The following is a 14,833-nucleotide window of genomic DNA, read 5'->3' as shown; positions in this document are numbered from 1 at the left end:
AAATTTCGGTCGGGTCATGGGACATAGGTTGATATTCCAGTGCGGGGATGGAAACGGAACTCGCCCTTAGACTGAAAGGGTGTGAGCAGTTCAACAATAGACACTGTTGACTGCCATGTATAGAAATTCTCGACGAATCGGATTGATTGAAAAATTGTGATATATTATGGTATTCCTACTGTCTGTCTCTCCCCATACTACACATATGCATGAACCAATGGTTCTCAGATGTTGACGAATTTTCAAACATTGAAAGCATGTTGAAATGTCGACCATTCATGACTTTCTAGGGATTACTGATTCTCTTGAAATTCCAAGAGATGGACACATTCACGGCTTTCAGCAACTGATTATTTCTTAGTATACTGCAATTCATACACCGACTTGCGCCAATGGGTACAAGTCAGGACACTCAGCACCATGAATACTGCAATTTTTGATCTTAATGTAAATTTACAGATGTGTTTCTAACCTTAGATTTTGTGAGAGGTCTGGGTTGCTTTACCTCCATGTCGAAACCAAGTTTCTGAAATATCAATAATCATATATTTTGAAGGTCTGATAAAATCTAGTCGTTGTGTATATATAGCCTCAAAATCGACTTAGCATAATTGGCGCCCCTCTACTCTCACAAACTCTAATCCGTCCTGTCGAACCGATTTTGTGTACAATATTAATAATCGGGGGTCCCTCCCCGAAGAAAGATTTCTGCATAGAACTTGATTCTCTCCAGACTCAAAAGTCTATTTGGCTTTTTGTCCCGATTTTCCTGGCACAGTAATTGGCACTTCTCCAGATCTTTGCCAGAACAATCATATCCACACACATGACTCAATGACTTAATCTCCTCCTCTGCTTTCCTCTTATTATACTTTGTGATCCGGCTCCGGAGTTTGACTTCTCGATTGCAACAGTCAGACGTAAGCCAAGGACACCCAGTTTCCTTATGTCGTGCAATACATCGGAAATAATCACATTCTTCCCATGTCAAGCATCTTGAGCTAGAGAAATCGACTCTACTTTCCCATTGTTCTGCTGACATGATCCGATTGAGATGCTGTATAGCCTCATCGTTGTCAAGAATTTCGCGGGATTCTGCACAATTTTTAAGAGGGAGCATGCATAGGTCTAGGATACGTTCTGATCTGTCTTCAGGAGAGGTTTCTAGAAGCTCAAGCAAAACTTTCGACCGCATTTTGGAAACATCGTCTCGATTCCAAAGGTAGCCAATCATGATTCCAGCCATCATCCATATTAATAATAATATGGCGAGGCATATGCGAATTGTAGTAATTGAAGTAGCTCTTGAAAGTTCTTGACGATACCACTCAGACATCTTAGACTCTTAGTAACTGTATCTTTGTGTGACAGTAAAGAGATATTCAAGACTCCAGTCTTTAATATTCGTTTGTATCTGCTACACTGATTAACAGTTTCAAGTTAGCCAATGCCTCATATTAAAAAATTATACGCAAATCACTCACATACAGTTTTCTGGGTACCAAGAACATAGATTTGGACTGGTTTTGGACAAGCATGTAGGTAAGAATGCACTGTGTAAACTCCTTCTACTTATACTTTATTAGATTTCTCTTACGTCAGACATCTAAATGCATTAAATGGCGTGACCGGACTATCTTTAAAGGCTAAAGCCTTGGCTGACTCAATTTTCGCCAAGATGACGCTGATCATCAAAAGTTCGAAGAAACTGTATCTTAAAGGTAGATATATAACCATGAGTTCATGCAAAGTCTTTATCCGACGAGATAGACCAAATCAATAAATCATGGACAGTTATCTTTCAACAAGAACAAGTGTTAACTACGACGCAAAAGAGATTTCCTGCAGGTTATCGGCATAGTACCTAAATTCGTCCTTCTCCATCTCATTGCTACTACTCCAGAAGATCTTGGTCATTTAGTATCAAAGTCTAGACTCGAGTTACTAGACTATCGATGTAACACAATTAAAACCCCCGCGTTTTGGACGATCATGACAATTAGCCTGTCATGATACGCCCGCTAGTTCTCCGTTCATCACAGTCTTCACAAGTGGCAACCAAATTGATCATCGTAACGGAGATTCCAGCGAATCAATGCAATGGTAGTTTGAAAATTGGCTCCAACGATAAAGAAGTAATCGTCGTCCTCAGGATTGTGTATTAGAATAGAGTCAACTAAAAACACAAACACTAACTTACACTTTACGAAATCTTAATTTGTCTCGTCTCCACCAAGCCATAAGATAGGTATGGTGTTACTCCAACATGGGAATGGCATTATAAGTATAAAGTATTTGGACTCTCCCCAGCACATTGCTTCTTTCATGTTGCACTCTCTCGTCTGAATTATAAACTACCCATAAATATTTATCGACAAGGCATACGGCTTTTTGTGACAGAATGAAAGTGGTACATAGATCTGAACTCACTGGTTTTACCTTGACTTCTCAACTACGCCAGCACTGTTCTCGATCTTTTCTTCCAATTATCAGACCTTCCTCGCAAGCTTTCATGAATGACCTGTTGGTTCAAAATTTGTTCCGATATGTAAATGCTAGTGGTTTGAAAATTCTCACCCCTTTATAATTTCGCGAACGGATGCAATTGCGGTCAAAACAATTCATGACTACAGCCGACGGTAGAGCACCAAACAAATACATTCAACGAACAAAGCATTTTCCCATGCAATAGATATATACCAGAACGCCACCAAATATCATTATCAGCTCAAATACCCGAATCAAATTCCGTGTTCCAAGCTTTATCAACCCGCTCGGTATTATACCATGTATCCCACCTCTTGCATCCCGCATCTACAGTGGAAAGATCTACTCTTTGCGCAATTTCTAATTCTCGTTCTAGGAATTGAAGTGCAAGCCCCTCCCCGACATGGAACGCGATATGACAATGTAATAACCAAGCCCCAGGATTATCCGTAACAAAGGCAATAACTAAATACCCGAGAGCTGGAAGCATAGCTACATCACGCCGAGCAGGATTAGCAAAGTTTAAACTAGATTTGTCTGTGAAGTTGACACCATTTTCTTGCCCTAAAATGTAAAAGTCGTGACCATGAAGATGAATAGGGTGTGGTATCGCGGCAGCATTTTTGATAATCCAGAATGTCCATACATTTGCATCTGGAAGTTCAATGATACTCTGGTGTACGTTGTAATTCTTGTTTCCCTGGGCAACATATTGGAGCGTGGGCTTATCCCACTCAATTTCCATATATGTATCGTTGATACTCCAGACATACGGTGCAGGTGCTTTTGGGAGCGAATTACTTCCAGGCCCAGTAACGATCAATTCTTGGGCAGTAGGCCACACGAATTCATTTTCGGGCACGGATTTCTCATTCCAGGAGACTAGTTGAGTCTCGTCTTCACAGCTTTGGGGTATAAGAAAAGATTTGGAATTTGGCTCCGATAATTCGACACCCTGGTACGAGAAAATGGCATTGATAGACCCATTGTTGGCATTTTGACCGCAGCCAAACCCCTTTTGTGTCGGAGGTTTGGGAACAATGGCTCTGAACCAGTAGTTGGAAGGCGTTTGATCAGCTGTAATGATAACATCGTATCGTTGGCCAATTGCTATGAAGATAGTGTTGGTAGTGTAGGGCTGAATCGGTACGAAATCAGTTTGAATCACTTGAAAAGAGTGAGAATCTAAAGTGACTTGGAAATGATTGTCTATACTCATGTTGATGATTCGAAGACGATATTTTGCTCCTGGAACTAGTCCTGATACCTGATTGTACACTCCAGCAGTTTTGTGAGGGTTTCGATTCGTTCCGTTTATGAGGCCATTGTCTGCTTTTGGAGGACCTTTACTAACAGAGACAAGGCCTTCTTCATAGGTAGACTTATAGTAGAAATCAGTAATTGGTAGTGGACCGAGATCATAGTCATAGTTCAGCGAAGCAGGACCGTTAATGACTATACTTCCAAGAACTCCATCACCATATTGGGCTGCATGGTGGGAGTGATACCAAGAGGTACCATGCTGGGTTGCGAGAAATTTGTAGACTTTGGATGAACCCGGTGGAATCGGACATTCTGTTATTCCATTCACACCATCCATGGTATTGGTATTCTTCTGAACAATTCCATGCCAGTGAATGCTTACACTAAATAGATTCAATATTTGATGGTAAAATAAGAAAAGCAGGGGAGATATTTACCCATCTGTCATTATTTGATTGACAACAGTAATTTCTAGTGTATCACCCCAGTCTATGAAGAGATGAGCCAACATTGCACTGGGGAACGGGTCCACATTGGGAAGAACTCACTTGCAGTAATGGTGGGACCTGGGTAAGTGCCGTTGACTACTAACATCCATCTTGGTGTACCGTCGGGTGACATAGTCTGATTTGTTATGGTAAGAGTGTACTACGAAGAATGAGATGTGAACAACTTTGACAACGCATTAAATACATACAGCAACAACAACCCCAGTATTTGGCCATGCCTCCTCCGAATTTGTATCAATCGAATAGTTACCATTCCAACAATTACGTGACGATGCAGCATTTAAGCAAGTTGGGGTTGAAATTCTCTTATTATTTGACGACACCTTGCTTGGTAGAGCAGAAGGAAGACAAGCTGGAATGAGAATTGCTATACAAAGCAACAGTGTGAAAGACATAATTAAACATGCGTCTAGTCTCAAGCAATAGGAACTGTAACGCATTTGGTTCATTAAAAATATGGAAAATTCACAATCTATTTATGTGATGGTAATTGCAACTATTGTATTGGAACTGTTTATAGATACATGATTTGGGTCACTATTGACCACATCAATTATTGATTTCTCTATGCCAGACACTTCTTGAATATGAATCACGATGTCATAGAAGGCCGGATAAAAATTCTATCGGTATTGAAGCCGATTTTACCTTCTAAGGCCTATAAAAAAGCCGCAGAACATTGTTGGTGTCCGTTCCAGCGGCCGAAACTCATCACTCGAGGCAAAGACTTCTGCAAAGACTTCTCTACAAACATTAAGGTGTAATGCTTGGAAGCATCGTGAACCAAACGTGGCCCTAGAGGTATTCATTGTGGCGATAATCTGAGTATGTATAGAAGGATTTATTTCCTCAAAGAGTTTCCTGATATGAGTTCACCAAGTATGACCAGGCAATGCATTGTCACCCCTGACTACAAGTGATTACTGCAGTGGATACCGCCATTAAGAATGCGCTTGCAATAGGGGATATGATTCTTCAGTAGCGGCGCTGGGTGAGATGGTTTTCATGGTGCGATTGACACGGCTGAGGCAGGGTCAAATACTGTGTGGCTGTCGAAAAACTCCTTGAGGTTTTCTGAGATAAGTGACAAGATGGAACCGAGTTTCAAGAAAAGGGACGCAAAATAACAAGAGAACTTTGAGGACTAATGAAAGAAAAGAAACAATGCCTCGAAGTAAACAGACGAAACATTCTCATTCCCTTCACCTTACTCACCAATTCCATCACACATGTTGGTAATACAATTCTAGGGATAAGAAGCCACAGTAAAAGAAGACCCATAAAGCCGCCGCTGGTATTAGTTAAATTCTAATCTAATATACAATTCCGGTGTACAGATCTCGCTATGCATCAGGGAGCAATGTACATGACATGACGATGTCCAATTCACCCGTTCTGTTGGTCCAATACCTTGAGTGGAGCCTAAAACTACCAGTTCATTAAACATGTCCAAATCGGTAGTAACAATGATTCAAATCCTAAACGCCAACCAAATCACCATCATTTATGTTCGTTATATGTCGTGAATCCCCCCTTCATATTTTACAATTCGATGAATTCGAAATTCATGACACGGGCACCGCACCGGGAGCATGGTCTACAGTGTCTGTTGATGGCGAAAGAATTGGAGCCTTTTCAATTGAAGATTCATCCTCGTCATGCTCACCTTCTGTCGTACTGGTTGCAGTCCCAGTCCCGTTCGTCTGAGCTTGTGGGAACTTTTGATTCAGTTGATCCTCTTCCTCTCGCGAAATCGGGGCGGGTTTAGCCTTGTCTTCCCTACTAACGCTTTCCGCCAAACTCGACCTCGAGTAAACAGAAGAGGAAGATGAATTTCCAGCACCTATTATGAACCGGAATTTCTTGGCATCCTTCTTGGCTTGTTTCTTTTCTTCTTTAGTATCCCCCGAGACCTCATCATCGGTCAAATCCTTCTCGACTGGAATTTCCAGATACACCTGGAAGCCTCTACGTCTGAATCCTTTGTTCCATTGCCTCAGAGCTGATTTCAATTCTGATTCGTATTGAAGGTCTCTTTTGATTATGGCGGTAATTTTCCCACGCTTCCATAACCAGCTAAAGCTCTTTGACGGTGGCAGAGTTTCAATTATCTCTTTTGTGAATTGTGACCATTCGTGCTCGGAGACACCATATTTGTTCAATTTTATATTGTATGGAAACCCAGACGATGGCATATTTTCTTTCGACGGTATCATTAAAGTTCTCGTTTGTGGTCGCGGGGCCTCTGCGAATGAAACTCTTCGAGAATCCGGGCCTTGAGATCTCGATCTTTCAGTACCAAGTTCAAATGATGTTCGAGGGGTGACATTTGTAGATTGTGTAGTACGCCGAGGAGTTATATTTTGAGGTGGAATTACTGGACTGGGCCCTGGGGCTGATGTTGGACGTTGTGTTTGTGATGGTCCCCTTCTGCACTCAGTGTTAGCTATCAGTGTGAGATGATATGCGGGGAAGAAATTGAGAAACTTACGATTGGACTGAAGATGATCGCGAATTTGCTGTTGATCTGCTTGTCCTTGGTTTTGCTTGACTGTTCTTTCGGCTTGGAGCTTTATTGGTCTCCTTTTCGAGCTCTGCGAGCAAACTTAATGCCCCGGACATGATTGTACTTTGACTGGCTAGGTTGATTTGCTATTATTGGATTTAAAGGGGACAGGTTGATGAAAGACTAGGTTCTAATCGACGAATGTGTTGCGGGAGATCAGCCACAAGAAGAGGCAGGTTATGATATATATACGGAATAGAGTGATCGATCTATGTGTCGCTGTGTGGAATTGGGATAGACAATTGGGCACAAAAAAATGGAGAACAAATAAATGATATGATTATGATGATGATAGCAGTGATGGATGGATCTCTTTCTATGGGGGACGAGTACGAAAGGGCAGGACACGACAGCTCTTTAATCAATTCGATGCTATGAACCTTAAATTTTTGGATTATTGATGAATGATAGTGATTGTGGCCGGGTCTTGCATTTATATTCATCCATTGTAAGCGCTGATAGGTCACAATGGTCATGGTCTGTGGCGTAGCACCTGGTGCAGTGTGCACATGGTAAAGCATGGAAGGAAGCATGGATGGGTATTTTGTCAGCCCTGTTCAAGAGCCAAGAGAGATGCTGAGAAATGTACGATAAGTCTTACTTGATTATGGAGCAGATGGAGCATCTAGCAAGTGCACGGTGTGGTTGCTGGTGTGGAACGCCAGGTGGAATCAACAAAAAGTTAATATGACGGTTTGGTAAATGACTGCAAGTGGGTATCTTTGGGTTTGCTACTTCGTACTGTACTGTATCGTACAGCTGTTTATCAGAGTGATCATTGATGAGATGATTTTGATGCCAATCGAAGTGTTTATGATCGACATTGATATACCTGAGGACCTCATAGCTTGATACGAATCAATCTGCTCGGTACATCTTACTGGATTCGGTATTTGAATGTTTGAAATGATTTCGAGTAGATGGGATTTTAGATTCAGGGGCGAGAGGGGGAAAAGGGAAAATACGATTTCAAGCTAATTCAATGTCTTACTGTAATACTGGTACCTACTCTCGAGCTACTACTCTCCCTCTCCCTCTCCCTCCCCCTCTCCCTCCCCCTCTCCCCCGTACATAGGTACCAACATTCAAACGTTCGTAGCCGAGGCCAACGACCAAGCAATGCACCACCTTTCTTTCTGTAATAGAAATTCCACACCGTTCTTGTCAATTTTGTACAACACATCACACGACCAGCCTTCCAGGAAAATTTTATTTTCTTCTTGAAGTATTTTTCTTTAGTATATAAAAATCTTCAAAGAGTCATACTCCATGTGGATTCCATCATGTCCTAATGCTAAATCAGGCAAAATATACTTACTAAGAAAGGAGCAGTGGCAAGGAGTGAATCCGAATGAAGTCCAAAAACTTAAAAATGGAAAAATGCGGATTTTGGGGGATGGTCTAGATGTCCGGAAGTCCTAGCGATGTTGGTTTGCTGACTGTATTCGCAGTACAGAGACCCTTTGGGCGACTACAAACTTTCGAGGCGTTCCTGGACTCCATCTTTCTCGAGGAGAGATGTCATGGCAGCGTCATATGAATATTCTTGTATTTACAATCTCTTGAACGTTCGATTGTGAACGAGGCTGAGTCCGTTTTTCCTTTCGGACATTCTCATTTCACCGGGGAAATGGTTGGAAATCTTTTCATCTGATCTTCATGTATTCGCATCATGCCATGAAGATTCCAGAATTGTCTGAAACGCCGTCCGAATTCTTCAATACTTCACGTCCAATCATGACGTGTAATCCTAGCATTGGAATTAATTGTAGGGATTAATTGACAAATAGATCTAAGTACGTGCATGAAATAGGTAATTCTTCGATTGAAAAGGGTGCAAATGAGAGAGATACCCCGCACGGGAGGTAAATGGACATAGGAAAAGAAAATGCTCTGGCCGAGACTAACTGCTCTCATTGCGTACAAAGCGTTGGCAGTTCATGGCCAACACAGCCTCCAAATATGATGGATGTTAATGCCTCTATCGTAAAACTCAAATATTGCATACATGATACTACTGTTCGTTAGATCATGGACCAAGCGGTCGTGACACTTACGTGCTTGTGCGTTTGCTTTATCACATGCGATTTAGTGAAAAGGGTTATGAAAGCAGGCTGTGAATGGCATGTGGAGCATTTCAATTCGCAACGTTCAGGATAGTTGCATTAGGTTCAGAGTGTCTCGAGTGTGCAATGGTTTGGACTGCAGTTCGACAATCATAGGACGTGATTTGGTTTTTTTCCTTTGTTTTGATTAAAATGAGATCATTCGAATATTATGAATTACTGAACTCATTTTGAAGAATAATTTTGCTCCGGATATTGAAAAGTTGCATCCAGCCTACAGGCCCAAGCTACTAGTCACCCTGGTTCTATATAGCTGCAGCACTCTTCGTTTTGGATGAGATGTCCTTCACAAAATTCATCGAAATGTCTGGAAAAACGGGAAATAAATGAGAACGTAAGACTTAGATGCATCTTTCTTCTAGCTATGGCCAGACCACCAACGGAGTGAAGGGAAGAAATGGAAGAAATTAGGTCCTGATGGGAATAACTTGGTGAGATCTTACAGATATTCCCCAACTGTACTACAGATGAGTGTCTATAGTATTCTCCTAAGTAGATCACGATCTTTCTTGAAACTTCCTCTCCGAAACGATGGCTCGCGGAATTGCCAAGGCCAGCTTAAGTACACTCTGCCATCAGGTGGTACCTGCAGTATCAAACCAGTTTCGCTGCTTGCTCTCTTTGTATCCCATCACTATTTTTAAGGTTTTATATTTTAATTGTAGGTATACGGAGGCTTGCATTGGAATAACTGTCATATTACGACTATGGAATCAAAAGAAGGTACATATATCTCTTGATGACTAATGATAGTTAGCGTCCATGTAGGACAGTGAATCCATTCAACATGTTTTTATTTTTGTAACCGAGGCTAAAGAACTTGCATCTGATGATATTTTTGAAGCAATGGTCGAAGAGGTCGCAGGTCTTTGCCCTGCATGTCCCCGACCGGTAGCCGAGACACCACCAACTGGGCCTCATGAGAGAGAGGTGCTGCAATATTCCTGGGTTTGTTATCACCGTTACTCCCCATTGTTAGCATTTTGCTAATCATCCATAACAAAGCTCAAGCATCATTTGCTCTGCTATTGATGCCAGTGGCTCAACTGTTTTGTTGCATTCAGCAAGTCGCCACGCAAATAGATTGCCTGACTTTATGATTTATTGTTTACCAGAAACTTGTAATACCTGATCAGAATCGAGATCTCATAGTTCCAACGGGTGAGGGGTAGATCTTGCGTTCTCTGGTAGCCCTGGACGCTAGGATAGGTTCATCAAAATTCCTTGGGCTCATTCTGCTAAAATGGTTTGCATTTCAGTAGTAAGTTTCACGCATTAAGGGAAGACATCGATCTTGGTGGTCGATTAGGCACAAGTGGCGAGTGACAACCGGTAGGACTTCAAGATATTCAGGATCCTAGACATTTTATAGGTTTTTATGATGGCAGCTCACAGTATCTTGGCCGATAGCATTACTCCGCAGACCGGGCAGATGGAAACTCTGATTACCAAACGAACGCAGGTCGACAGGTCTGTTTTGATACCCATGCAAACTTACCTCAAATTGAAGGGCCGCACAGCTTACAGAAACGGATGCATGGTGGTGATTCAGTCGGCAATGAAATATCCCGACCGACCAATACTCATCGCGGGGGACAAGAATATTGGCGAGTTTCGAAGCTATGGAGAGCATGATATGCAGTAAATGCTTGTGAACTATGCATTTCCCTTCCGGAAAGGGAGGTATCTTCAGTTGTCAGCCTTCTACACATAGGTGTCTCACGCTACCATTCAAACTTTCGAGTCAGATTGGTCAGCCCAAGAAGTTTTCAAGCTTGAGTGGCCTACAAAATATCGATCGCACGCCCTTTGGCACCAAGCGTAGTTTTTGATATAATCAGCTTTATCCGACTCACATTAATAAAGCCGTATGTCTCTTTCGAAAAATTTCAAAGCATTATGATGGGACCAACTTTCCAACATTTCTTTTGTGAAAGCTCGAATTCCTAAATTTCCTAGCTATATAGTTTTTTTTTAAGTAAAGAAGTTATTAGTATTAAGCTACAAGTTCTATTTCTCATCTCTTAATGACCTCGTTCAATTTTCTCCTGAGTCCCAATTTTCAGATGAAGTTTTGTAAAAGCTACTCCTTAAGAAAATCCACTCAACAGTATAAATAGGGCATACTTTGGATGACGTGCCGCAAGAATTTCACTCATGTAGGAAGTGAATCCTCTTTTCTCATAGAGCTGGATTCACTCTGCTCACTGGCCAGGCTGGGGAAACTTCCTTCAATTCTATATCTACGTAGATCAATAAAATCTTAGAACTTTAACGCTACTTCCGAATCAACAATCTGGTGCAAAATGACTTGCAACGTCCCCCCGCGAGGATACATCTATGTCATTCGAATAAATGAATTAATCGAGAACCATTTACGGGACTTGGATGCAAAAGATTGGACTATTGTGCAACGCCATGTATACGAACGGGAAGTACGGCAGCGAGCTTTGCAACTGATCGATCAGGCAGTTGCGAACTACCCAGAAGATGTCCACTTGACTGGTTATATGGCAGATCTTAATTGGTATTATGAGTATGGTGACAGTAAGTTGATTCATTGTTGGGGTTGTCGCAGAGAAAACTAACTCGAGAAAAGAAAGGGTTCCATTTCCTTACCCATCACCAGCAGAAAATGCAAGGAACTACCTAATCAAAAATCCAGGCGTCGATATTCGCGGCTCTTTTCGAGATGGCAATCTACCCACGACACGAGGCGGTCGATCTGGTGGTGTTCATGATGGCCATGGTAGTGCGCACCAGAGTAGTGACGTTGTTGAACAAGTTGATGTAACACTATCAGATCTATCTACGTTTTTCCCAACAACGATTAAGAGCTCTATTCATCGTCAAACTTCATCAAGCAGCGGAAGTGGCTCTATGTTTGCAAGACAACAAACCTCGGTTCATAACTCAAATGGTACGTGGGAACTTTCACTTGCAGCGTCATCTCAATCTGCAGCATCGTCTCGAATTTTAAAACGATCTATCGGGGATTTCGATACCAGGGAAGACAAAGCAGTTGTAAAAAGAGAGCGAAAGGAGTAAAGACCAGTGGGAGACATGGAGGGGAACCGGTTGAGAATTGCACTGGGTATTCACAATATAGACATTGATTGAATAACACAATCATGATTCTAAATTTCATCCGATGGGGAGAAATCGGGTGATTTTGATCTGACCTTCGTCATAACTTTTGTTCGTATTGTGCCACTAATTCGGCAGCGCAAACGTTCCAATTGACTTGGTTTGGCGATGGACAAGATGGCTTCTAAATCGGCAGTATTGAGTTAGTTTAACAGCGAAAGAGACAGAAGATCTGATGATTTCGAAGGTATAATCCAGTGCAGTGTTACCCTTTCGGTTTCTTGGTGATTACGGTAGTACTTTGATTTGAGGCCTTCCAAGATCAACCACAAGTCTACGAGATAGAACATCAGACCAGCTTTCTACAAGTCTCAGAACCTATTGCAAAACAATGTTCCTACGACACTCGATGATTTTCGTTCCGAGTAGAAGATATCTGAAAGTTGTACATTCAGTCCATGGCCATATTGTTACAAGTAGGTAGCGGAACGGGGTGAAGAGGCAAATGAAGATCTCAAGTTATGGAACATGTGAATGTGTAAATGTGTACTCAAGAGAAGATAAAGTTCCTTAGACAGGTATAAATCCAAGACTACTAGGTACATATTAGACGATGCAGGCTTCGTAAAATCAGTCGAGTTGTTTGTTCGGCCGTCTGGAATTTGTTTTGGTGAAGGGATTTTTTGGATGTTGTCTAAGCTGCCCAGGTGACTAATACAAGGTTTCCACAACCTCTTCTCCACGACACCCCTCTTTTGTGTCCAGAAATGCACATTATTGCGTATTGCGCGCACTTAACCTCAATGTCGTGCTCTTGTTAGTGCTGTTGATCATTGGGGAAATCCATTTCCAAGAAGCCGGTATTTCCCCAGATGAGGCGTTGATTGGTGCATCCACCACATCAGATCAGTGCACTGGTGTTCAATCATCTATCTGGATCCTTATTCCTGACCTCAACGATGAAATGCCTAGATAATTACCGAGAAGCATGTCATGGCTGCGTATAAGTCGAAATCTTCGTTTGGACTGGGCAATGTGAGCACGAACAAGTGTTTCGTGTCATACAAATATGACCCCAAGAAGGTTCCCAATGTATAAATCATATTCAAACATTTATGATATTCGAAATACTGGGTTCATCGTGATTATTGAACCGCTTTCATATACGAAAAGTTTCTGGTTGTTGGCACCGCAGTCTAGACTGTTTAAATCTCTGCTCGTGTGTCGAATCTGCGAGTAAAATATACACATTAGCACCGAATATTTTCGCCTGCGAAGTTCGGGATTTGGTATTTTCAGATCAAGAGGCTAATCCCGACAAACACCGGTTGCTGTCTTTTCGGACTTTGTTTTGTTTCTTTAAATCGACGTGACTTTAAAGGCTTGATCGATTGTCTCAAAATGGTTGACACAATTCGAAGTCTAGATATCGAGAGCGGTCGTCTCAAAGACGTGGACAACGACCAAAGCTTGCGAGGATATTCCATCCATGTAGTACCACAATCCTTTGGAAGCACGATCGGTAGTCCGGTAAGCCCCTCAAAGTTCCTAAACAATCATCAACTTATTTGGGTCTTTATTCAGACCGCATTAGCGATCGGAGCATTTGCGACTACTCTTACAACGCTCTCTTGTGCTCTTATGGGATTCCGCGGGCTATCTAATACAGATGTTTTCGTTGCGAATTTCAATTTTTGGTAGAAATCCCTTCCCATTTTCTTCCTTGAAAGCTCATCCATTTAATTCTCTTACAGTGCAGGTATAGGCATGGTTATCTCTGCTCAGTGGGAGCTCATTCGGGGCAATTCATATGGCTATACTGTCCTGAGTGCTTTTGGACTTTTCTATGCTGGATTTGGTGCATTGGACATTCCTTTTCTGGGGATCGCAGCTGCATATGGAAATGATACTGTACAGTATAATAATGCCCTTGGATTCTTTGTCTTATGTAGGAGTCCACGACTGCCTATTGAGGAACTAGGAAGCTGACAGAAATAGTGTGGTCTGTCTTCAACTTATTTTTCTTGATCGGATCAGTTCCAATGTATGTATTATATATTATACCGCGGACATTCTTTTGATTGAGATCTAATCAACACCCTAGAAACCTCGTCTATATTGCCATCTTCTTTTTTGTACAACTAGCTTTTACTCTCGTCAGCGCATCGTATTTCTGCGCTGCAGACGGCAATGTTGCAACAGCTGCCGCACTCAAGAAAACTGCCGGAGCCTTTGCTTTTATCGCGGGGATGTTTGGATATTATACTGTCGGACATTTGATGTGCCAGGAAGCACTATTTTTCGATTTTCCAATGGGCGATACTAGTCGATTTTTCAGGAGGAAATTGAACAATGAGAGGCCAGTTCCACAACAACATGAGAAGGAATCTCAAGCCTAGTCGATTGTTCAGGACGAAACTCAACAATGAGGGGCCAGTTCCACAACCACATGAGAAGGAATCTCAAGCCTGAAGGATGATTTACACAGGAGACACTGAGGTCCATCAAAGAGGCGGTGGTTACGGTACAAAATAAGGCTTTAAAAAAAGAGAGAGAAAAACTGTGATAAATTGCTGAAGCATTTGGGATTCGATTTCTTAAGTTCCGAATCTACGGCTAACTTTCAAAAAAAATAACAAATTCATTCTTCGATTGTTAATATCCGGATTCACTTTTTGATTGTTTCATCTCGAATGGATAATTGTAACAAATTCTAGGACATATAATTTGATACATCAAGAGATATTCACAAGTCAATTTTTGCAGTGTCCCGTCAGTCTGTACACCCACAGGTA

General features: G+C 41.8%; 6 protein-coding genes across 6 annotated transcripts; 3 read left to right on the top strand and 3 right to left on the bottom strand.

Annotated features, from left to right (window-relative positions):
* Positions 1–673: 673 nt before the first annotated feature.
* EAE98_010813 (uncharacterized protein) lies at positions 674–1,246 on the bottom strand (the record flags this gene model as incomplete). Its single annotated transcript, XM_038958435.1, has 1 exon — positions 674–1,246. The coding sequence occupies one exon, from the start codon at positions 1,244–1,246 to the stop codon at positions 674–676; it is 573 nt and encodes a 190-aa protein (XP_038805260.1).
* A 1,482-nt stretch (positions 1,247–2,728) lies between these two features.
* Positions 2,729–4,654, bottom strand: EAE98_010812 (uncharacterized protein; the record flags this gene model as incomplete). Its single annotated transcript, XM_038958434.1, has 4 exons — positions 2,729–4,133; positions 4,188–4,239; positions 4,299–4,398; positions 4,448–4,654. 4 exons carry the CDS (start codon positions 4,652–4,654, stop codon positions 2,729–2,731), a joined length of 1,764 nt encoding a protein of 587 aa, XP_038805259.1.
* Positions 4,655–5,463: 809 nt separating this feature from the next.
* On the bottom strand, positions 5,464–7,299 carry EAE98_010811 (uncharacterized protein). The gene is made up of 2 exons (XM_038958433.1): positions 6,751–7,299; positions 5,464–6,689 (listed from the first exon to the last, which is right to left on the bottom strand). The coding sequence occupies exons 1-2, from the start codon at positions 6,879–6,881 to the stop codon at positions 5,825–5,827; spliced, it is 996 nt and encodes a 331-aa protein (XP_038805258.1). The 5' UTR covers positions 6,882–7,299; the 3' UTR covers positions 5,464–5,824.
* Positions 7,300–10,332: 3,033 nt separating this feature from the next.
* EAE98_010810 (uncharacterized protein) lies at positions 10,333–10,596 on the top strand (the record flags this gene model as incomplete). The annotated part of the gene is made up of 1 exon (XM_038958432.1): positions 10,333–10,596. One exon carries the CDS (start codon positions 10,333–10,335, stop codon positions 10,594–10,596), a length of 264 nt encoding a protein of 87 aa, XP_038805257.1.
* A 661-nt stretch (positions 10,597–11,257) lies between these two features.
* On the top strand, positions 11,258–11,999 carry EAE98_010809 (uncharacterized protein; the record flags this gene model as incomplete). Its single annotated transcript, XM_038958431.1, has 2 exons — positions 11,258–11,498; positions 11,551–11,999. The coding sequence occupies 2 exons, from the start codon at positions 11,258–11,260 to the stop codon at positions 11,997–11,999; spliced, it is 690 nt and encodes a 229-aa protein (XP_038805256.1).
* A 1,440-nt stretch (positions 12,000–13,439) lies between these two features.
* EAE98_010808 (uncharacterized protein) lies at positions 13,440–14,732 on the top strand (the record flags this gene model as incomplete). The annotated part of the gene is made up of 5 exons (XM_038958430.1): positions 13,440–13,568; positions 13,623–13,735; positions 13,793–13,986; positions 14,037–14,082; positions 14,143–14,732. The coding sequence occupies 5 exons, from the start codon at positions 13,440–13,442 to the stop codon at positions 14,435–14,437; spliced, it is 777 nt and encodes a 258-aa protein (XP_038805255.1). The 3' UTR covers positions 14,438–14,732.
* Between the last annotated feature and the right edge of the window lie 101 nt (positions 14,733–14,833).

Source organism: Botrytis deweyae (assembly GCF_014898535.1).
Source record: "Botrytis deweyae strain B1 chromosome Unknown BDEW_040, whole genome shotgun sequence".
Lineage (NCBI taxonomy): Eukaryota > Fungi > Ascomycota > Leotiomycetes > Helotiales > Sclerotiniaceae > Botrytis > Botrytis deweyae.
The sequence above is the reverse complement of the archived record's forward strand: the minus strand, read 5'-3'. Positions and strand labels throughout refer to the sequence as shown.

What these genes read in the sequence shown, in the direction of transcription:
- EAE98_010811 (XM_038958433.1), bottom strand. Translation starts at nt 6,881, where the DNA reads ATGTCCGGGGCATTAAGTTTGCTCGCAGAGCTCGAAAAGGAGACCAAT. An exon ending in CGATCATCTTCAGTCCAATC is followed by an intron (nt 6,690 to 6,750) that starts GTAAGTTTCTCA and finishes CACTGAGTGCAG; the next exon opens with AAGGGGACCATCACAAACAC.